The sequence below is a fragment of the Gorilla gorilla genome, chromosome 1 (genome assembly GCF_029281585.2).
Source record: "Gorilla gorilla gorilla isolate KB3781 chromosome 1, NHGRI_mGorGor1-v2.1_pri, whole genome shotgun sequence".
NCBI classification, from domain to species: domain Eukaryota; kingdom Metazoa; phylum Chordata; class Mammalia; order Primates; family Hominidae; genus Gorilla; species Gorilla gorilla.
In genome coordinates, this window is record NC_073224.2 from 195,067,099 (window position 1) to 195,090,056 (window position 22,958).

The window sequence follows — 22,958 nt, forward strand, 5'->3', positions numbered from 1 at the left end:
TCAGCCTCCCAAAGTGCTGGGATTACAGGCATGAGCCACCATGCCCGGCCATATAAAGCATTTAGGATAGTTAGTTGCTATTTTTATTTATTTATTATTGTTGTTGTTATTATATTACTACTTTATCCCATTTCACAAGGATGGCATGTTGCCAACATTGTCTTTCTAAAGAATATCTCTGATCACATCCTTGTTCTATTAAAAACCTTTTGAAAGCTCCCTCTTACCTTTAGAAGAAATTGGAACTTCATGATTTCTCATGGTCTGGCTCCAGCACTGAGTCTGGAATGCTAGTGTGAGATGAGGCCTTAGAAGTCATCCAGCTGAACTCCTGAATTTTTATAGATGAATAAATGTAGCATTCCAGACATTTCTCTTGTTGCACCCCTGCTACGCCATGTCCTCTTCCAGACTCCTGGGTAAGACTGACAGACATCACCATTCTCTTAAACCAGAACTACACTTGCCTTCATCCATTTGATCACCTGGTTCCAGGTAACTCATGAGCTTTGTAGCTTCCATTCTCTCAGACCTTCCAAGGAAGACAATGGCATAATTTTCCCCATATGCTCTAATTAGCAACCTTTCCCTGCCCTTCTGTGGGTGGGCAGGGCCGGGCACAGTGGATCACACCTGCAACCTGTAATCCCAGCACTTTGGGAGGCTGAGACGGGCAGATTGCCTGAGCTCAGGAGTTCAAGACAGTCTGGGTAACATGGCAAAATCCTGTCTCAAAAAAAAAAAAAAAAAAAATCCAGTGTTAGTGTTAGTGTCCTAATTGATATGAAGAGACTTGGCGAGGAAACCATGGCTCCCTAAGACACTACAGCTTTCTTTTTTTTTTTTTTTTTTGAGACGGAGTCTCATTCTGTCGCCCAGGTTGGAGTACAGTGGCGCAATCTCAGCTCACTGCAAGCTCCGCCCCCCGGGTTCACACCATTCTCCTGCCTCAGCCTCCTGAGTAGCTGGGACTACAGGTGCCCGCCACCACGCCCAGCTAATTTTTTGTATTTTTAGTAGAGACGGGGTTTCACCATATTAGCCAGGATGGTCTCGATTTCCTGATCTTGTGATCCGCTCGCCTCGGCCTCCCAAAGTACTGGGATTACGGGCTTGAGCCATTGCGCCTGGCCAACACTACAGCTTTCTATGTGAGAAAAGAAGTTCAGAGAAAAGGCCTAACATATCTCATAGTCATTTGCTGTCTTGGAGGAGACAAGTTTTCATTCTGTCACCCAGGCTAGAGTGCAGTGGCGCAATCATGACTTACTGCAGCCTCAACCTCCTGGGCTCAGGTGATTTTCCCACTTCAGCCTCCCAAGTAGCTGGGACTATGGGCGTGTGCCACTACACGGCAATTTTTTTTTTTTTTTTTTTTTTTTTTTAGAGACAGAATCTCTGTGTTGCCTAGGCTGGCTACTTCTTTTTTTTAAATAAAAAAGTTGAGGTAAAGCTATAGACAGCCCACACAAGGCTAATGACTGGGAAGGCCATTAGCAATTACCCAATCCTGCGAATGAGTTCCTGCTGATAAGATCAGACATCCTACATCCCATATGAACTTTTTCCCATTATTTTGGGGTCACTTAATTTTAATTACTTACGGCAAACCTGGGAAAGGTAATTAAATTGCAGTCAAGTGAGACTTGATTACCCTGCTGCTATTATGTCTTGGCTAAGTGGCAGGGTAGGAGCATAAAATTGTTCAGAAGGGAGTTTCTCATATTCGTTACACGCTTGTCTCTGCCAGCAGTGGTGGGCTGCTGAGGCTTGAAAGCTTGCTGAGGCTTTCTGGACACCTGCCCAAGGTCTTCAGGGCTTGAGGGATGCTAATAGGACCACCTTGGAGAAGGTGTAGGCGAGACTATTCAGAGAAAGCTCCTGCCCATCTTTCTCATGTTCTGGCATTTTATATGACAGCTGATGCTCAGGAATCCACAATGTAGTAAACACTTCATTGTCAAAGCTTGAGTGTCAGCCCTGTATTCTGCATGTTTGGTCCCCTGGTCCCAAGCAACCTCTCCTGCATTTCCCCCTAATCCAAGGCACATGACCCAGGCAGCAGTCTAGAGTAGATTCTTCACATGCTGACAGGCTAGAAAGCCAGGTTCTCACCTAGGTTTTCCATGCTTTTTGCAGTTAGCAAGTGTAGCCCTCAGAGCCAGGTAAGAAATTACTACTTCTCATCATTACCCTGAGTGTACCCTTCACCTGTACTCAGCTGACTGACTGCCCTGCCCACTGGGTTCCTTACATTCCTACTTCCCTTTATTTCTAACATTCACTCTGCCTGAATTGCCTCTCTTTGGAGCTCTTTCCTGTAAAAATCCTACCCATCTTGCAAGATCCAATGCATATTCCAACTCTTCCATGCAGCTTTCTTAAGATGTCATAGCCGGCCAGGCATGGTGGCTCACGCCTGTAATCCCAACACTTTGGGAGGCCAAGGCGGGCCAATCACCTGAGGTCAGGAGTTCGAGACCATCCTGGCCAACATGGTGAAACCCCGTCTCTACTAAAAATACAAAAATTAGCTGGGCATGGTGGTGCGTGCCTGTAATTCTGGCTACTCAGGAGGCTGAGGCAGGAGAATCGCTTAAACCGGGGTGGCAGAGGTTGTGGTGAGCCGAGATTGCACTATTGGACTCCAGACTGGATGACAGAGCGAGACTCCATCTAAAAAAAAAAAAAAAAAAATTGTCATAGCCATAAACTATTTCCCCCACCTCTGTGCTCCCTATGCACCCATAACACTTTATTCATGCTCACATGGTACTGTGGCACTTACTGCGTCTTTCTTCTCTCTTCAACTAGAAGAGAGCCCTCAGAGCCAGGTAAGAAATTACTACTTCTCATCATTACCCTGAGTGTACCCTTCACCTGTACTCAACTGACTGACTGCCCTGCCCACTGGGTTCCTTACATTCCTACTTCCCTTTATTTCTAACATTCACTCTGCCTGAATTGCCTCAATATAAATATAAATGCCTTCAATATAGATTTTTTTTTTTTTGAGACAGAATCTCATTCTGTCACCCCGGCTGGAGTGCAATGGCACAATCTCAGCTAACTGCAACCTCCACCTGCCAGGTTTAAGCAGTTCTCCTGCCTCAGCCTCCCGAGTAGCTGGGACTACAGGCACGCGCTACCATGCCCAGCTAATTGTTTGTATTTTTAGTAGAGATAGGGTTTCTCCATGCTGGCCAGGCTGGTCTCAAATTCCTGACCTCATTAGCCGCCCACCTCCAGCCTCCCAAAGTGCTGAGATTACAGACGTGAATCACCGTGCCTGGCTAAATATAGAAATATTTTTATATGTCTTTATATCCCCTAACTTCTTAATACTGCACTTTTTACATAGTAGATATCTTATAAGCATTTACTAAATGAAAAATGGAGATCTCTGATTTAACCCCTCTACTATAACTGGCTAAATATCTGTTAAGAGATCCCTCTCTGCTTCTAGAAAAAAATATTGTACATGATTATAGACAGGGAGAAAAAAATAAATAAATAAAATTTTTAAAAGTTGGTACCAATGATGGCCAGGCTCAGTGGCTCATGCCTGTAATGTCAGCATTTTGGGAAGCTGAGGCGGGTAGATCACCTGAGTCAGGAGTTCGAGACCAGCCTGACCAACATGGAGGAACCCCATACAAAATTACTCGGGCGTGGTGGCGCATGCCTGTAATCCCAGCTACTTGGTTGGCTGAGGCAGGAGAATCACTTGAACCCCGGAAGGTGGAGGTTGCAGTGAGTCCAGTTCACGCCATTGCACTCCAGCCTGAGCAACAAGAGCAAAACTCCATCTCGGAAAAAAAAAAAAAGTTGGTACCAATGTTAAAAATACAGAAGAAAATTTGTGGATGAGTGCTTCATTCCTTAAAGCTCACCAAATTGAAAAAACAAAACCACAGAAGGAAGCTTTATCTATAATAAAATGAAATAACCTACGCATACCTATGCACAGACTACAGAATATCTGCCAGATACAGTGAAATTTAGATTAAATCCAAAGAGAACACCAAGATTCAACATAAAGAGAAGAAGGAATGGGAACATGGGTGAACCAAAGAAAAGACATCAAACATCCTTTTTTCAAAATACCAAGGCATGCAGAACTGAAAGAAAAACATCAGGCCACATAGAAGGGAGAAAATCAGGCTCGCTTCACATATTTCTTTTTTTTTTTTTTTTTTTTTTTAAGATGGAGTCTCGCTCTGTTGCCCAGGCTGGAGTGCGGTGACAATTTCAGCTCACTGCAACCTCCACCTCCCAGGTTCAAGCAATTCTCCTGCCTCAGCCTCCCAAGTAGCTGGGATTATAGGCGTGCGCCACCACACCCAGCTAATTTTTGTATTTTTAGTAGAGACAGGGTTTCACCATGTTGGATCAGGCTGGTCTCGAACTTTTGACCTCAAGTGATCCCCCTGCCTTGGCCTCCCAAAGTGCTGGGATTACAGGTGTAAGCCGCCACGCCCAGCCTGGCTTCAGACTTTTCTATGATAACATTTCAGGCCAGAAGACAGTGAAAGAACATTTAGAGAATTTAGAAGGGAAATATTTGTGACCTAAGAATCTTATAACCTTCCATATTTCATCCCTACAAGGAAAGAAAACACAAAAGAATCCTGTAGCCAGTTATGGTTGCTATGTAAAAGCATCAGAAGTATTCCAGGGCTCAGGACCTGTGTCACCCATGAACCCTCTGGAAAACTCTACCTGAAGACATAATATAGCCAAGGAAGAAATGAAAATGGATAGTTTAAGGTATAAAAGTGAATCCTCTTAAATATAAGTCCAATTAGAGGTAATTAGAGTTGCAGAAAAGTACATAATTGTTAAAAGAATTCTTTTTGGAGACAGAGTCTCGCTGTGTCACCCAGGTTGGAGTGCAGTGGCATGATCTTGGCTCATTACAACCTCTGCCTCCTGGGTTCAAGCTATCCTCCCACCTCAGCCTTCCGAGTAGCTGGGACCACAGGCACACACCATCACGCCAGGCTAATTTTTGTATTTTTAGTAGACGGGGTTTGCTATGTTGGCCAGGCTGGTCTTGAACTCCTGATCACAGGTGATCCACCTGCCTCAGCCTCCCAAAATGCTGGGATTACAGGCATGAGCCACTGAGCCCAGCACTTCTGTCATACTCTTAAAAACACCAAATTATGACACTTTGGGAAGATCCCCTGGATTAAAGGTGCTCCTAATGGCTTTTGGTTCGTTCCCTACCTTTGAACCATTTGCACTAAACCCATCTTAGATGAAGAATTCTGCAGCTTAACTCTTTAAGGCTGTTACATCTTTGCTTTGATTTCCCCTAAACTCCCTAGCCTCTGCTTAGGGAATATAAGGACTTAGATTTCTTAGGAGGGAGCCATTTCTCACCACAAAATCTTATATAGTGAAGGGGGGCATACAGAACTAAAAGGAGGAAATTTTCAGCCTGCTCACTGGAGTCAGTACCTTTTAATCTAGAGGACCCAAGAGCAAGAGTGACCAGAAACAGGGAAAAGGTAAGATCATTTCTTCAAGTATTATATATATCATTACCTGAATTAACCTGGATAAATCACAAATATGATGTTGAAGAGGGGAAAGCAAGTTGCAGAAGGATACACATAATGGTAACATGTATGTACAATTCTAAAACATTAAAAATATTGTATGTTTAATATATGTAGTAAAAATACTTACGAACAAGAAACACCACAGTCAAATAATGGATACCCTGGTGGAAGAAGGAAGGAAATGGGATGAAAGAAAGATGCTTAGCAAGTTGGATTGTTTGTTTCTTAAGCTGTTTGGTGGATACACAGGTGTTCTTTATATTATTCTCTAGGTTTTTTTCTATACTTAAAATATTTCATTAAAAATAATACATGGTTGCCAGATGCAGTGGCTCACACATGTAATCCCAACACTTTGAAGGCTGAGACAGAAGGATCACTTGAGGCCAGGAGTTTGAGACCAGCCTGGGCAACATAGCAAAATTCCATCTCTACCAAAAAGAATTGTTTTAAATTATAAATAATAAAAAATAACTTTTAATAAAAATAACACATGATTCTTTCTCTAGAGAGATACTTGGACCAGCTTAGAAGGGCTTAGGTTAGGAGGCTCCCAGTACCTAGAGAGATATGGGTGACTCAGCCATAATCTTTCGGCCAAAGTGTTGAGTTGGCCTAAAGCAGACCTTAGTCACATGCCTAGAAAAGCTACACATATCTTCAGTTTCATTCTCTTTTCTTCCCCCAGGGTCATGAGTAGTTTAGAAAGCCTGTCAACTCATCAAAAAAGAAAAGAACCTCCCCATCCTCAGAGTTACTGAGAAGTTTCATGGCTCTTTGCCGAATATTCTCTAAGTCAATATCTGAGGCAGGAGCCGGTGATACAGTGGAGTGTCACTTTAGGCCTGTGCACATTGCCTAACATCTGTGAGTCTCAATTTTCTCTGTAAAAATTGGAATAAATACCACCATCCCTGCAAGTTTGCTGAAAGGATTCAGTTATAAAATGAGTGTAGGCTGGGTGCAGTGGCTCATGCCTGTAATCCCAACACTTTGGGAGGCTGAGGCGGGTAGATCATGAGGTCAGGCATTCGAGACCAGCCTGGTCAACATAGTGAAACCCCATCTCTACTAAAAATACAAAAAATTAGCCGGGCATGATGGCATATGCCTGTAATTCCAGCTACTTGGGAGGCTGAGGCAGGAGACTCTCAGTGAGCCAAGATCGCGCCACTGCACTCCAGTCCGGGCGACAGTGTGAGACTCCATCTCAAAAAATAATAATAATAAATGAGTGTAAAGTGCTTTATATAATGACTGAGATGTATTAGACGTTAGATATATGTGAGTTCCCTTTCCTCCCTTGAAATAACTGAAGGAAGTCCTACCTAAAGCCAGAAGAGGAGCAAGAATTTGGAGGCACTCTTGCTTCTCAGTTAGCCTTCTTCCTCAGGTGATATGCCACAACATAGTATAGTGTGGTGTGCCTGGCCAAGCAGTGATCTTACTGTAGTACTCTGTTTTTCTCATGGCCTCCTTTCCACTGAAACGTTACAGTTTTCAGAGTAATTTTGCAAAGCCTGCCTCTGTGCTTGAAATTTGAACCTACCAAGGAGAAATGAGGACCAAGTCTCCATTAGTCTTAGCCATCACTGAGCAGCGTCTTAGAGAACACAGCTAGACATTAGCACAGCGGAGTGCTTTGTGCCAACCTGAGAGTTAAAACTAGGATGCAGAAGCTGTAGTTCTAGTCTGGAACAAGCTCTTTTGTTGGACTATAGGAACTCACCTCTTCTCTCTCCTTAGGCACTAAACAGAAAAGACAGAGTCCTTGCTGCCAATTGGCAACCTAGAGAGGGTTTGTTTGATAAAGTCCTATCTTTCCATTCCCTGTAGCATGAACAGATACACTCCCAGTAAAGTCCTTGATCCTGGAGTTTCTTCTTGGATGGGGAAAAGCTGTGTTGGGTTGAAATTTTTCCAAAGTACCTCAGCCTTGCTATTGGAGGTGATTTGGGCTGCACAATAATACTGGGGAACAATTGAGGATACAAATGGTCAGAAAAGAGCTTCACAACCAGTAAGCTGTTTTCAGGTATTCATCTCAAAGCCTTCCACAGATCCACTTACCAGGAGCCTCAGGAGAGCCCACAGCTTTCCATCGGTCACCCCACTTTCCCTATCATATCTGCAGGCTCCACAGCAGTGGTTTATGTGTCTCAGAAAGAGCTACACATCAACTGGATGAGACAGACAATGTGGGAGGTTCCTGAAGACCCCAATCAGATCCACTAAGCCTAAGGAAAACCAGGCTGTTTATTGCTATGGAAATCTGACCTCAGTTATTCTTGTCTCTTCCTTCCAGAAATCTCTCCCACTTATATCCCAGATTCCAAAATAGACATTTAATTGTCTCTAATTATGGCTGCTTGAGTTCCTGTTGGCTGTTTCTTGTCTGCTGACTATGTTTACCTCTTGCCTAGCTTCAGAGCATACATTCTTTGGCTCTTACGACTGAGTAGGAAGCATACCCCTACTACCACCTTGGAAAAAGAAATAAGACTTTTCCATGATAAACTAGTAGCCAACTGAAAGGCAGCTCTGTCCCAGGAGCCTCTGTATCTAAAGCTTTCTATACTTCCCTATTACCCCTTTTGGAGGAATTTCCCCCAAAAAGCAGGAACCACCCTAACTGCTTACTGGACTGCTTTGCAAGTTAGGCAAGTTGGAAAGTTATGGAAGCTCTCTTAAAAGCCCACCCACTGAGTGTATCCCAAGTCTGCCAAAGGGCAAACTAGTGCTGTCTCTGCCCATCTCTAGCCTACACCACAGAGGTGCTGTGGTTTTGGCCTTTTGCTACTTTCCAAAAGGCTTTAACCTCCTAGGAGAACAGAGATAAAGAAGACTCTGAAATGCCTTAAAGTGCTAGTATTTCTTTTTGCATTTTACTAAGTTTTGGCATTTGGGAAGAATCTTTTTTAATGGTCTGTGTATCAGTGTTTTTAGTCCTTGGAATGTCCTCTTTCCCACCCCCTCATGCCTCTTGGGTTGGGAATTTTTCCTTAGTTGTGTTTTGTTAAAAGGGTGCTTACACCCTCTCTATCCTCCTCCTTCTCCCTTCCAGCTGCGCATTTTTTCTCTTCCCATTTCTGACTCGGGTACTGAATATCCCCTTGTTAGGAGAGAGCTTCTTCCACTGAGCCATATCAGCTCAGAATAAGGCAGTTCTAGGTCTCTTCTAGTCTTTTCTTAATTTCTTTGTATTGCATTATGATTAAATTATGGATTCTGAAGTCAGGCAGACCTAGATTTAAATCTGTTACTAGCAGTTATATGGTTTTGAGTGAATGGTTTAACTTCTCTAAATCTGTTACCTCATCTGCAAAATGTGGTTGCTCTTTTTTAGTGCATCAAAGATAAAAATAGTACTCCCAGAATCATCTAGGAGGGGTTTGCTTCTACTTAAATACATTTAGCTCCTATCCAAGACCTACCAAAATAATTGATGGGGGGCCAGCACACTGAGGGTGGCATTATTTGTCATTGTTTACACTGCTCAGGTGATTTTCAGATGAAATTACTAGATTTGTTAGCCAGGCATGATGGCGCATGCCTATAGTCTCAGCTACTTGGGGGGCTGAAGCAGGAGGATCACTTGAGCCCCAGAGATGGAGACTGCAGTGAGTCAAGATCACGCCACTGCACTCCAGCCTGGGTGACAAAGTGAGACCTTGTCTCAAAAAAAAGAAATTACTAGATTTGTGGCCAGGAGCGGTGGTCATGCCTGTAATCCCAACACTTTGGGAGGCTGAGGCAGGGAGAGGTTTACTTGAGGCAGATCACGCCACCGCACTCCAGTCTGGGGGACAGAGCAAGACTCCATCTCAAAAAAAAAAAGAAGGCCGGATCACCTGAGGTCAGGAGTTGGAGACCAGCCTGGCCAACATGACGAAACCCTGCCTCTACTAAAAATACAAAAAATGAGCCAGGTGTGGTGGCAGGCACCTGTAATCCCAGCTACTTGGGAGGCTGAGGCAGGAGAATTGCTTGAACCCGGGAGACAGAGGTTGCAGTGAACTGAGATCATGCCATTGCACTCCAGCCTGAGTGACAGAGCGAGACTCTTTGTAAAAGTCACTCCTATAATGTACAGAGAGTATTTATTTAGCACAATACCTGGCATAGAGTAGATGTACAATAAAGGTTAGCCATAAATTTCTTTTTTCTTTTCTTTTTTTTTTTTTGGGAGATAGTTTTGCTCTTGTCGCCCAGGCTAGAGTGCAATGGTGCAATCTCGGCTCACTGCAACCTCCGCCTCCCAGGTTCAATTGATTCTCCTGCCTCAGCCTGCTGAGTAGCTGGGATCACAGGTGCACACCGCCATGCCTGGCTAATTTTTGTATTTTTAGTAGAGGTGGGGTTTCACCATGTTGGCCATGGCTGGCCTCAAACTCCTGACCTCAGGTGATCCACCTGCCTTGGCCTCCCAAAGTGCCGGGATTACAGGCATGAGCCACCGCACACAGCCAGGTTAGTCATAATTTTCAAAAGGACATTTCCTCCAACCTGGCAGTCTTTAAGAGCCAAGAAGATGCTCCGTTTATGACAAGATCTCCCTCTATCACCCAGGCTAGAGTGCAGTGGTGCGATCACAGTTCACCGCAGCCTCTACCTCCTTTGCTTAAGCGATCCTCCTACCTCAGCCTCCTGAATAACTGGTACTACAGGCATGCACCACCATGCACAGCTAGCTTTTTTATTTTGTGTAGAGATAGAGTCTCACAATGCTGCCCAAGCTGGTCTTAAACTCCTGGGCCCAAGTGATCCTTCCACCTCGGCCTCCCAAAGTGTTGGTATTACAGGGGTGAGCCACCACACGTGGGCTAGGAGAATGCTTTTTAAATACATTTAAATGCTGTGAGCAAGTGGCGCTGCTCTTGGTGTATGCTTTAGGGTCTGGAGTAGTCTTTTATGTGGAATGGAGTTGGCTTTTAAAAAATCCTTTTTAGCCAGGCATAGGGATGTACACCTGTAGTCCCAAAGACTTGGGAGGCTGAAGCAGGAGAATTGCTTGAGCTCAAATTTGAAGCCAGCCTGGGCAACATAATGATACCTTATCTCTGAAAAAATTGTTTAGGCCAGGCGCGGTGGCTCACTCCTGTAATCCCAGCACATTGGGAAGCCAAGGCAGTGGATCACTTGAGGCCAGGAGTTCAAGACCATCCTGGCCAACATGGTGAAACCCTATCTGTACTAAAAATACAAAAATTAGCCAGGTGTGGTGGCTCTGTAGTCCCAGCTACTTGGGAGGCTGAGGCAGGAGAATTGCTTGAACCCAGGAGGTGGAGGCTGTAGTGAGCCAAGATCGTGCCACTACACTCCAGCCTGGGTAATCCGAGACCCTATCTCAAAGAAAAAAAAATTTTTTTGAATGAGTATGGCTTTGCTTAACCAGAGTCTGTGGTGAGAGTGTGGGGAGCCCATTGTTTCCAGAGTTGATCTCCTAGGAGGATTTGTGATTTCTGAGCCTCAAATGAAATTTGGTATATATTCCCAGATGAGAAGCAGCAGTGATGGGTCAGCCTAAGGACCAGCCCCAGACCAAAGAACAGATTAGATGGAATTTAGACCTTTAGGTTCTGGGATCCTAAAGAACTGAAGTAATTAGCCAGACATGGTGGTGTGTACCTGTAGTCCCAGCTACAGGTTGAGGTGGGAGGATCACTTGAACCCAGGAGTTTTAGAGGCTGCAGTGAGCTATGATCACACCACTGCACTCCAGCCCCAGGGCCACAGTGAGACCCTGTCTCAAAAAAAAAAAAAAAAGGAACTGAAGTCAGAATATCTTCTTTTCAGGCCTTAGAGAAAGATCGTTATGAACATAGTCCCAAATCTGGATTTCTCTGAAGCCAGGTCCTCCCTTGGCTTACCATTCTGTCTTCCACTGATAACTTGAGGCGCATAGCCATTAACTAGACTGCCCAGCTGTTCCTGGCCTAGGGAGGAGCCAGAACCCCCAACCAATAGTAATGAGGATGGTGATGCGAGCCCTGGGTCCTCCCTAACTTGGCTACTGTGTTACAGAAGCAATATCCAAGGCAGTGTCATCTGCAACAATGCTGTGATCGAGAAGGGTGCAGACATCAAGGACTGCTTGATTGGAAGTGGCCAGAGGATTGAAGCCAAAGGTAAACCAGATTACAATCACAGATTCCATTTTTACTTCTCACACCAGCACTGATAATGCCAAAGGCTGGTGAGGATGTGGGAAACAAGCACATACGTACACTGCGGGCGAGAACATAAATTGATAAAGCCATCTTTGGAGAGCAGTTGACATCACTGTCAATTTTTTTTTTTTTTTCGGAGTTTCACTCTTGTTGCCCAGGCTGGTGTGCAATGGCGCAATCTCAGCTCACTGAAACTTCTGCCTCCCGGGTTCAAGTGATTCTTCTGCCTCAGTCTCCTGAGTCGCTGGAATTACAGGCATGTGCCACCACGCCCGGCTAATTTTTTGTATTTTTAGTAGAGATGGCGTTTCTCCATGTTGGTCAGGCTGGTTGCGAACTCCCGACCTCAGGAGATCTGCCCACCTCAGCCTCCCAAACTGCTGGGATTACAGGCGTGAGCCACCGCACCTGGCATCACTGTCAAATTTTTTTACTTTGACTTAACAGTTTCATTTCTAGAAATTAATCTTATAGATAAGCTTATACATGTATGCACCCTTAATCTCAAAACCTTGAAAACATACCAATAGATCTAATGGCCCAGGTTGGCACCAATACTGTACAGTGATTCTTGAAGCCTAGGCACAGTGGCTCATGCCAATAATCCCAACACTTCGGGAGGCTGAAGTGTGAGGATCGCTTGAGCCTAGACAACATAGCAGGAACCCATCTCTACAAAAAAATTAAAAATTAGCCAGGCACAGTGGCACACACGTGTTGTCCCAGCTACTCAAGAGGCTGAGGCAGGAGGATTGCTTGAGCCTGAGAGGTCAAGGCTGCAGTGAGCTGAGATCGCACCACTGCACTCTAGCCTGGGTGACAGAGGGAGACCCTGTCTTAAAAATAATAATAAAAATTAAAATGACTGATTGCTTTTGGTATTATTCCTAAACCTAAAATAAGGTGGGGAGGGGAGTTGCTGAAGGAATTAACCCCACCAACTCTGTAGACGCCACATCATTTCCTTCTTCAGTTTCTTCCCCCTTCCCTTTTTTAAAGTCATATGCCTTCCTTTTGGGCTTTAGAATCAAACAGACCTCGGTTCACATCTCAACTCAACTTAGTGGCTGTGCACCAAGTTAAATTTTTAATCATTAAGCCCTCAGATTTTCCTTTTTTTTTTTTTTTTAATTTTAATTTTTTGAGACAGAGTCTTGCACTGTCGCCTAGGCTGGAGTACAGTAGTGCTATCTCAGCTCACTGCAGCCTCCTCCTCCTGGATCCAGGTGATTCTTGTGCCTCAGCCTCCTGGGCAGCTGAGACTACAGGGGCACACCACCACCCTTGGCTAATTTTTGTGTTTTTAGTAGAGACAGGGTTTTGCAATGTCACCCAGGCTGGTCTTGAACTCCTGGCCTCAAGCAAGCCACCCACCTCACTTTCCCAAAGTGCTGAGATTACAGGTATGAGCCACTGCGCCCAGCCCCAGATTTTCTTAATTAGACAATTGGGACAATAATAGCTACCTTGGAGAATTGTGAGAATTGCATATAATTAAATGACAGGTGTATGCACTACTCCTTGAGTGTACCAAAAGACTTAGAATTCCTCATACATACTGTGCCATTATACCTCTCCATGCTTTTACATGTGCTCTCTCTAGATTTCCTCTCTTGAAGACTCCGACCAAGTGTTTTCTCCTTTGTAGAACCTTCTCTGCCTCTTTCCATGACTCCCCATAGCAGAACTACACATTCCTTCCACTGTGTCCTTGAGCTTTGCCACACCTTTATTAAAGTATGTTTCACAAGCCATGGCAATTATCCATGAATCAGCCTTCCCTACTAAGATCCTCAAGGTCAGCTGGGCATGATGGCTCACACCTGTAATCCTAGCACTTTGGGAGGCTGAAGTGGGCGGATCACCTGAGGTCAGGAGTTCGAAACCAGCCTGACCAACATGGTGAAACCCCGTCTCTACTAAAAATACAAAAAGTAGCCGAGTGTGGTAGTGCATGCCTGTAATCCCAGCTACCTGGGAGGCTGAGGCAGGAGAATTGCTGGAACCCAGGAGGCGGAGGCTGCAGTGAGCTGAGACTGCACCACTGCACTCCAGTCTGGGTGACAGAGCAAGACTCCATCTCAAAAAAAAAAAAAAAAGATCCTCAAGGTCGATTGTCTCATAACTATATGCATCCCTAGCTCTCAGAACAGGTCCTGATTTATGGTAAATGCTCAGAAGGGGAAAAGAGTGAATGAATGAATGTTGGATCCATGAAACATATTTTGGGGGATTTCAGGATATAAAGTTAGGGTTCCAAGAAAGGCCTCTGTGAGATGGTTGCAATCATCATGAGATGGGCTTCATAAACTCCTGGGCTTTCTGGCTTTAATTAACACTATGTGTCCACCTTTTAGCAAGGAGACCCTTTAATGGTCCTGCTGAAGGAGGGCTGGCCAGGGAAGTCATCTTGTCTGGGCTCTAAACTGGCCCACCACTTCCTTCTCTCTGTCCTCTGCTGGAAGGACCAGTGCATCCAGCACAGTGGTCAGTGCCCTCCTGCCACAGGAACTCCCTGGCCAGTTGCCTTTTTCCACTATTACTTCTTCTTTTTTTTTTTTTTTTTTTGAGACTGAGCCATATGGTGAAAGCAAACTCCTAACCATCAGTGCAGCACTCAAGACTTGTTACTATAGGTGACCTAGGCAAACACCAACAACTCACATCCTTACCAGCAAAGAGCTCAATAGATGGCAAAGTCTTCCGTCAGTCTTCCTCACATGAAGGGGTTTCAGGAGAAAACATTCATCCTAAGAAATAATGCAGTCTCAGCCGGATGCGGTGGCTCATGCCTGTAATCCCAGCACTTTGGGAGGCTGAGGTGGGTGGATCACCTGTGGTCGAGAGTTCGAGACCAGCCTGACCAACATGGAGAAACCCCATCTCTACTAAAAATACAAAAAATTAGCCGGGCGTGGTAGCGCATGCCTGTAATCCCAGCTACTTGGGAGGCTGAGGCAGAAGAATTGCCTGAACCTGAAAGGCAGAGGTTGTGGTGAGCTGAGATCGCGCCATCACACTCCAGCTTGGGCAACAAGAGTGAAACTCCATCTCAAAAAAAAAAAAAAGACATAATGCAGTCTCCTCTCCAATTTCTAATCATTTTCATGCTCCAGAGTCACCACATCCATAGCAGTCTTTTTCCCCAAAAGTATGGCTCATAACTCAGTGTAGGCCTCCCTACCCTCTTCTAGCACCAGCAAGAAAACAAGCCATTTTATAACAACTCTGACTTTTCTCACCCCATCCCAATACTCTCACTGGTTATCTCTGGCAAAAATACTGGCAGCCAAATTTGACCTTCTCAAGCAGTAGAATGGCTACAGCTAACAGTCAAAACCTAAAAAATGGCCGGGTACAGAGGCGGTAGCTCACGCCTGTAATCCCAGCACTTTGGGAGACCAAGGCGAGTGGATCACTTGAGGTCAAGAGTTCGAGACCAGCCCAGCCAACATGGTGAAACCTCATCTCTACTAAAAATACAAAAATTAGCTGTGCGTGATGGCACACACTTGTAATCCCAGCTACTTGGGAGGCTGAGGCAGGAGAATCACTTGAACCTGGGAGGCGGAGGTTGCAGTGAGCAGAGATCACACCACTGCACTCCAGCCTGGGCAACAGAGCAAGACTCCATTCAAAACAAAAACAAAAACAAAAAAAAAAAAACACTAACTGCTAAAAGCATGCTTCATCTGAGTCTCTTCTTACAGTCAGTGACAGAACTTGGATCTCTTCCCTATGGCCAGAGTGATCAGTTCTTTGACCATGAAAGTAGACCTGGTATAGGTCAGGCTGTTGATGTATACTTGACACAGGTCAAATCCTCCTGGCCAGCAGGAAGCCTTCCCAGTTTCCCAACAGTGCACCTTTTATTTGTGATGTTTTTCCCTTCTATCCCATTGCTATTTTCCCAACTTATCATCCTCCCTTGTATTTTTCCCCTTGGGATCTTTCCCAACCTGATTCCAGCCCAAAGATTTTCCAGTGTATTTACTGGACCCTACTCCCATCCCTGATCAAGCATCACTAGCTTTGCTTAGTTTTTTGTTTTTTTGAGACAGGGTCTTGCTCTGTCACCCAGGCTGAAGTGTAGGTGGCACAGTCACAGCTCACTGTAGCCTTGACCTCCCGGGCTCAAGCGACCTCCCTCCCCGGCCCCTGGGTAGCTGAGACCACAGGCATATGCCACCACATCCAGCTAATATTTTTATTTTTTGTAGAGATGGTGTCTAACTATTGCCCAGGCTAGTATCAAACTCCTGGGCTGAGGCAGTCCACCCACCTTGGCCTCCCGAAGTGCTGGATTGCGGGAGCGAGCCACCACGCCCGGCCTAGTTCTGCTTGTTGTGCCTCTACAGGTTTCCTCCTACTTACTGAATCGCCATGAGAATACATCAACCCCAACATGCCAGATATAGTCTCTGTTCCCTGGCTCCCCCGCCCCTTCCAGGCTATTGGCTCACTGCCTCCTTTCTATAGTTCTTTTTCCTTGAAAGTTTTCTATAGCTCTTCTTACCTTTCACCCCATCATTGGTCAGCTTCCAGGGTACTTCCCTACATTTATTAAGAGCTTTAGCCTATGGTTCACAGTCTTCCTCTCCTCTCCCTCACTTGTCCATAGCATCTTGGACAACTTAAACATATTCATCAGTAAACTGTCCAGCTCTCCGGCTTCATGATTCCCTGAACTTCTCTACCAACCTTCATCTGCATTCAGCTTTAGCTCTCCAGTTATATGACCATATCCTATCTTAGTCATTACCCAAAACCTCTAAAATCATCATGTGGCAGTAGCTATGCTAGACACTGGGGATATAATCATAACTACACTGTTCCATCTCTCCTCTCAATGTTCTTGGTTTTTTTTTTTTTTTTCTTTTTTGAGACAGAGTTTCACTCTTGTTGCCCAGGCTGGAGTGTAATGGTGCGATCTCGGCTCACCGCAACCTCCACCTCTTGGGTTCAAGCAATTCTGCTGCCTCAGCCTCTCGAGTAGCTGGGATTACAGGCATGCGCCACCATGCCTGGCTAATTTTGTATTTTTAGTAGAGATGGGGTTTCATCATGTTGGCCAGGCTGGTCTTGAACTCCTGACCTCAGGTGATCCACCTGCTTCGGCCTCCCAAACTGCTGGGATTAGAGGCATGAGCCACCGCGCCCAGTGCCCTCAATGTTCTTATAGTGAAGTAGAGGAGAGTGGTATAATGATGTAGGAATAGAGATATATATTAGGTACAGTGGTTTCACAAAGCAGGAAATGGACAGTGCAAAAGGGAAGGCATCGCATATTAGAGGTGCTACGTTAGGGCACATAGGGTAGTAAGAGTGCAACAGGAAAAAATGGAGGGGGAAGCATTCTAGGCAGAGGGTTGTGCCAAAGTTCAAAGGTATAAAACAGGGCCAAGTGCAGTGGCTCACGCCTGTAATCCAGCACTTTGGGAGGCCAAGGCGGGGCAGATCACTTGAGCCCAGGAGTTCCAGACCAGCCTGGCCAACATGGTGAAACCCCATCTCTACTAAAAATACAAAAAAAAAAAAAAAAAAAAATTAGCCATGTGTGGCGTCATATGCCTGTAGTCCCAGCTACTGGGGAGGCTGAGGCAGGAGAATCACTTGAACCCAGGAGGCGGAGGTTGCAGTGAGCCAAGATTGCGCCACTGCACTCCAGCCTGGGTGACAAAGCAAGACTCCATCTCAAAAAAAAAAAAGGGATTAAAACAGTATGGCTTACTGGTAAAATGGAGAATAGTGGGGAATGAAGCTGGAGAGGTAGGCAAAGATGTCATGGAGGGCCTTATGGGTTTGACCTTTATAGAAATAATAATAGCCACAACTTATTAAGCATTCACTTACCTTTAACTCATTGAATTCTCACAACAACCCTATGCAGTAGGTGTCATTATTTCCATATTATATATGAGGTATTGCCCTTTCTTATCTCCGTTTATCCTTTTAGCCTCATTTCTTACCCTTATCCCCTCATTTCCTATTCTCTGGCCACACCACAGTATTTCATGGTCCCCTTTCTCCCATCTCACTGTCTTTGCCCTTGCTGTTCTAACAGCCTAGAATCCTTTCCATCACTGCCTGAAGAAACTATTCACCCTTTAAGACCCAGTTTCAGTTCTCCTGTTTAAAGCCTCACCACAGCCAGGTATATAGACAGTTGGTCCCATCCTCCTGCATAGGAAGGTGCTCTCTCTCTCATATCCCTGTTTCCAAGAGCTTCTCAAGAACACAGCCACAATAGTAGAGAAATAAATTTTTGTGAACACAGAATTAGAAGCAGTTGGGTTTGGCTGGGCGTGGTGGCTCATACCTGTAATCCCAGCACTTTGGGAGGCTGAGGCTGGCAGATCACCTGAGGTTAGGAGTTCGAGACCAGCCTGGCCAACATGGTGAAACCCCATCTCTACTAAAAATACAAAAATTAGCCAGATGTGGTGGCGGGCGCCTGTAATCCCAGCTACTCAGGAGGCTGAGGCAGGAGAATCGCATGAACCTGGAAGATGGAGGTTGCAGTAAGCCGAGATTGTGCCACTGCACGCCAGCCTGGGTGACAAGAGTGAAACTCGGTCTCAAAAAAAAAAAAAAAAAAAGCAGTTGGGTTTGAAATGTCATCTTGCTGCCAGTTCTCAGGAAACTTTTTTCCTTTTCTTTTGTAGCTAAACGAGTGAACGAGGTGATCGTGGGGAATGACCAGCTCATGGAGATCTGAGTTCTGAGCAAGTCAGACTCCTTCCTTTTGGCCTCCAAAGCCACAGATGTTGGCCGGCCCACCTGTTTAACTCTGTATTTATTTCCCAATAAAGAAGGGCTTCCAAAGGCATGCTGGAGACTTGTGGAGCAGTCCCAAGCTCCATGTCAGGTGGGCTCCAGGTGTACACAGTGTATGTTCATGTGTCATGTGGTAAAGATCATCTGGAGCAAGTGTGTGGGACAGGACAGATACAGTGGCCTAACTCTTGTGTGCCAAGGTGTATCGGTGGGGCAGCAGCTGTCCAATGTAAAGCTCCTAGGAAGGCTACTTTCTGACTGGCTGACCCAACCCAGTCCTGAAAGTATCCCTCACCTAAAAGGACCTGGGAGTACTTCAGTCCCTTATCCTAATCAGCCTTTCTAGACCCATAGGCCTAGCCGCTGGCAGTGCCACGCCTGAGCATCAGCCCAGGACTCTGCTCCCATACCTACCATACAGATTCCCAGCCCCTTCCCCCACCTCACCCACAGCCCCTCCCCCCCCCTCACCCACAGCCCCACCCTCCATGCTCACCATTCACTCCCTCTCCTCCCAGCCTCTAGCCATTTTCCCTAGTTCAACTAATATCCCTTGGAGACTGAACAGAAGCAGGGGCAGCCCCTGCCTAGCCAACAAGCCTATTCCCACAGGTTCTAGTGGAGATAAGAACATGAAGAGCCATGGTCTGAGCCAAGCCAGACCCCGCTGCACCTCACCTCACTGAGGTTTGCCCAACCTGGGAAGGAAGAGCCAGGAACCTGTATCATGGCTTGAAATTCCTGACTCTCCTCCAGCTGCACTCCTTTATATCCTAATTCTGCAGACTCTCCTGCTTCAGATAATTGAGGAATGAAATTTCCATATTCACAGCCCTTCTAGAGGCCTATCCACCTTCCCTCCACCACCCCTGCTCCCAAACACACATTCACTCTGCTCCCTCCCTGCATTGCTTTTACAGCCTGCAGGTGTTTGGTGGAAGATAAAAGTGGTTCCTGGGGTGAGATTTCACCTCCTAGAATTATCAAAGTAAAGGCTTCTCTTGATGTCTTCACTGTGGGTGGCAGTAATTAGAAAGAATTATTTGAAATACTGGTTTCTGCATTGCTTCAAAAACCTCAAGGCCCTCAAGTTTACTTGAGTAATCTTGCCTATCTTAGTCATAGAACTTGTGAGAGACTCCGTGAGTATTTCTACCCTGGGGGATCTCCACCTCTGTCAGCCTTCTTGAGAGCCCTGGCACTCCCACTGGTCAGAACAAGGCTCCTGAAAGTTTGCCCTAATCAGGCAGGAGCTGAAATGGCCCAGCAGAAGTGGTTGAAACCAATAGGGCTGAGGGGGATGTGGGGATAAAGAGTTGTGGTGGTGCCCAACATGGTCCCCTTTGGAACTGAAATTAAATTGGTGGGGCCTAGATGGTGCTGGAGACAGAGTCCTGGCCTGAGTGGAAGAAAATCTGTCCTCTGTAATGTTGTTTGGTTTGGGTCAAATCACTCTCTCCTCTCTGACCTTGAGTGTTTCCATCTGCAAAATGAGAAAGTTCGACTGTTTGAATGTTAAAGGCCCTTCTGTTTCTCAGGTTTTGTCCTCTTTCCCAGAGCTTTCTTCCCCTTAGGGTCTCCCAAGGAGCCAGAAGATTGCTCCTTGACCAGAGAAAAGGGTTGGGAGGGAAAGTGCAGTGGAGGAGTAAAGGGCATTGATTAAACTGTCTCAGAGCCCTCCTATATACCCTTTCCTGTCCTTCCCCATGGAGCCCTTAGAACCCCTGACAGTGAGACAGAGGAAAAACCTCTCCTGTGCCTTCCCTTTGCACAAGTCCATGGAACGGCCTCTGCATCAAGGAAAGGAAGGAGCTGGAGAAAACAAAAGGTAAAAGCTTTCCCAGAGGAAGGTGTTGTTGAGTTTGAGTCCCAGCTGGGAGCAGCCCCCAGCTCAGGACACTGCTGCTATTGTCTGACAGTTCCAGGACTGGCTGGGTGCCCAAGATGCTTTGATTTTTCTTCTCTTTGCCCTGTTTGTCTGCCAGAAGGCAGGGACAGTTTTTGTTTTCTTTTGGTAGCAGCTACAGAGGGGTTGAGTATGTCTGAAACATAGTGAGCAACTGAATGTCCACTGGCCGGCCACCTCTCCATGGACAGAAATCAGAAAAGCAAGGCAGGCAGAAGAGTTAATAGGGTCTCCCCTGCCTCTCCCAGTGATGCTCAATGAGGGAAGTGGAGGAAGAGGAGAAAGGGGACCTCGAATGCCGAATCAGGGAGGACCCTGGGGATGTGCTGAGGAACAGGGTTCCGGGAGCTTGCCGGGTCAGACAAAACTTGACAGCTGCTACTCCAGGAATCCATCCCCCAGTTACAATTCATCCTTGCCTGCTGGCAAGAGTTCCTTGAGCTGAGAAGACTGCCACTACCCAGGATGATTGCATCAGGGGCCTTCTGCCATGGATAAATGGGGAGCTGCTGCATTGGTTCTTAGCCTCTCTCCTTTCCCCATACTTGAAGTGAGGGGCCATAATAAGCTCCTGTGAGCCTGTAAGACTGCCAAGATTGCCCTCCAAGCTGTTCCCCAAGGCCAAAGGTCGAACTTCTTCCCAGTTCTTCACTACTTTACTATTACCATCCCACTTCCATACTCAATGGAGAGAGGGAAATTGTGTTTAGCTGTAGCCCCAACAGGAATCTAGGGCCTGCATGGCCTAGTTGAGAAGTTGTTTCTATTTCCAGAGAATTGCAGGGGATACACTTTCTTTATCCACAGCTATCCCTACTCCTAAGGAGGTACATAAACCAGGCCTTTGTATGCAGCTTTCTAAATAGTTAAATGTGTCTGAGGAAGGGGGAGGCCCATGGAAAGGACCACCCAGACAGAAAGTCTAGAAAGCTCTGCTCTAATGAAGCTGACCCAGAGGGAGAGAGACTGGGCAGGAGAACACATTCTATTGGAAGCCAGTATGACCTGTCCTTGGCCTGAGCCATCTGCCACTACCCAGGATGATTGCATCGGGGCCTTTCTGCCATGGATAAATAGAGAGAGGCTGCATTTGTTCTTAGCCTGTCTCCTTCCCCCACACTTAAAGTGAAGGACCATTCCCTAATCTCTGGCTGCAGCCCTGGCACCAAATACTTGATAGGTACGCCAGGCGCGGTGGCTCATGCCTGTAATCCCTGCACTTTGGGAGGCCAAGGTGGGTGGATCACCTGAGGTCAGGAGTTCAAGACCAGCCTGGCCAACATGATGAAACCCCATCCCTACTAAAAATACAAAAAGTTAGCCCGACGTGGTGGTGGGCGCCTGTAATCCCAGCTATTCAGGAGGCTGAGGCAGGAGAATCGCTTGAACCCAGGAGGTGAAGGTTACAGTTAGCCAAGATCGCACCACTGCACTCCAGCCTGAGCAACAAGAGCAAAACTCCATCTCAAACAAACAAATACTTGATAGGTGCTATTGGCCTCAACCTGCCCACAGGGAAGGAGCATACATACCCAGGCTTGGCCCCTAAATATAACAGGTGGTGATGGGGCTGTCCAGGACCCCCACTTCCCTCCTCCACATCTCAGGGTCATTGACTCTGCTTGGCCTAGATAACAGAAGCAGCCAAAAGCTGGTGAGTGAGAAGCCTAGAGGAATGCCAGAGAAAGCAAGCCTGCCTTGCCTCCACCATGAATTAACTCCCACATGAACCCACCCCTGAAGCCAGACTGGTCACTTTACCCAGCACTGTGTGTATGTGAGTGTGGGCTGCCTCACTTTTCCTGGCACTGTTCCTCAGCCATATGTATTATCTCATTTAAACCTTATGTTAATGTCAGAGATTATGTGACTTCCCCAAGATCTCACAACCAGCAAATGAAAGATCCAGACCATGAGCCATTCCTTTTCCTTTTAGATTCTGTCATCCTCCCACCTCTCCCATCCAGTTCCTTTCACTTCTGGAAACATCCCTGAGTACCCCCAACTCAGTGGTTTCCCCTGTGGTCTCTGTGCTCCCCTCAGGCTATGAACTTCTAAAAAGCAGGTACCCTGCAACACCAGAACCCAGCAAAGGAATGGACACATAAGAGATCCCAAGGCCGGGCGTGGTGGCTCACGCCTGTAATCCCAGCACTTTGGGAGGCCGAGGTGGGCAGATTGCCTGAGCTCAGAGTTCAAGACCAGCCTGGGCAAAACAGTGAAACTCTGTCTCTACTAAAATACAAAAAATTAGCCAGGCGTGGTGTCACGCGCCTGTGGTCCCAGCTACTCGGGAGGCTGAGATGGGAGGATCACTTGAGCCTGGGCGGTAGAGGCTGCAGTGCACCAAGATCATGCCACTGCACTGCAGCCTGGGTGACAGAATGAGACCCTGTCTCATTGAAAAAATTTAAAAAAAGGAGATCCCAAGACGTTTGTTTCATGAGTCAGTAATGAGATTTAATTAGATTGCTTTTATCCTGTTATTTGGAGAATATCTCTAGTTTAGGCCCAAAACACGTACCCAGGACCAGT

General features: G+C 46.2%; 1 protein-coding gene across 1 annotated transcript in view; it reads left to right on the plus strand.

Moving 5' to 3' along the window:
• Window positions 1–18,633, plus strand: part of EIF2B3 (eukaryotic translation initiation factor 2B subunit gamma) — a 136,261-nt gene extending 117,628 nt beyond the window's left edge. The window contains exons 11-12 of the mRNA XM_031002148.3: window positions 11,595–11,698; window positions 18,406–18,633. Coding sequence (XP_030858008.3) covers window positions 11,595–11,698; window positions 18,406–18,458 — 157 coding nt within the window. The 3' untranslated portion in view covers window positions 18,459–18,633. The remainder of the gene's footprint in view (window positions 1–11,594; window positions 11,699–18,405) is intronic.
• Window positions 18,634–22,958: the final 4,325 nt, after the last annotated feature.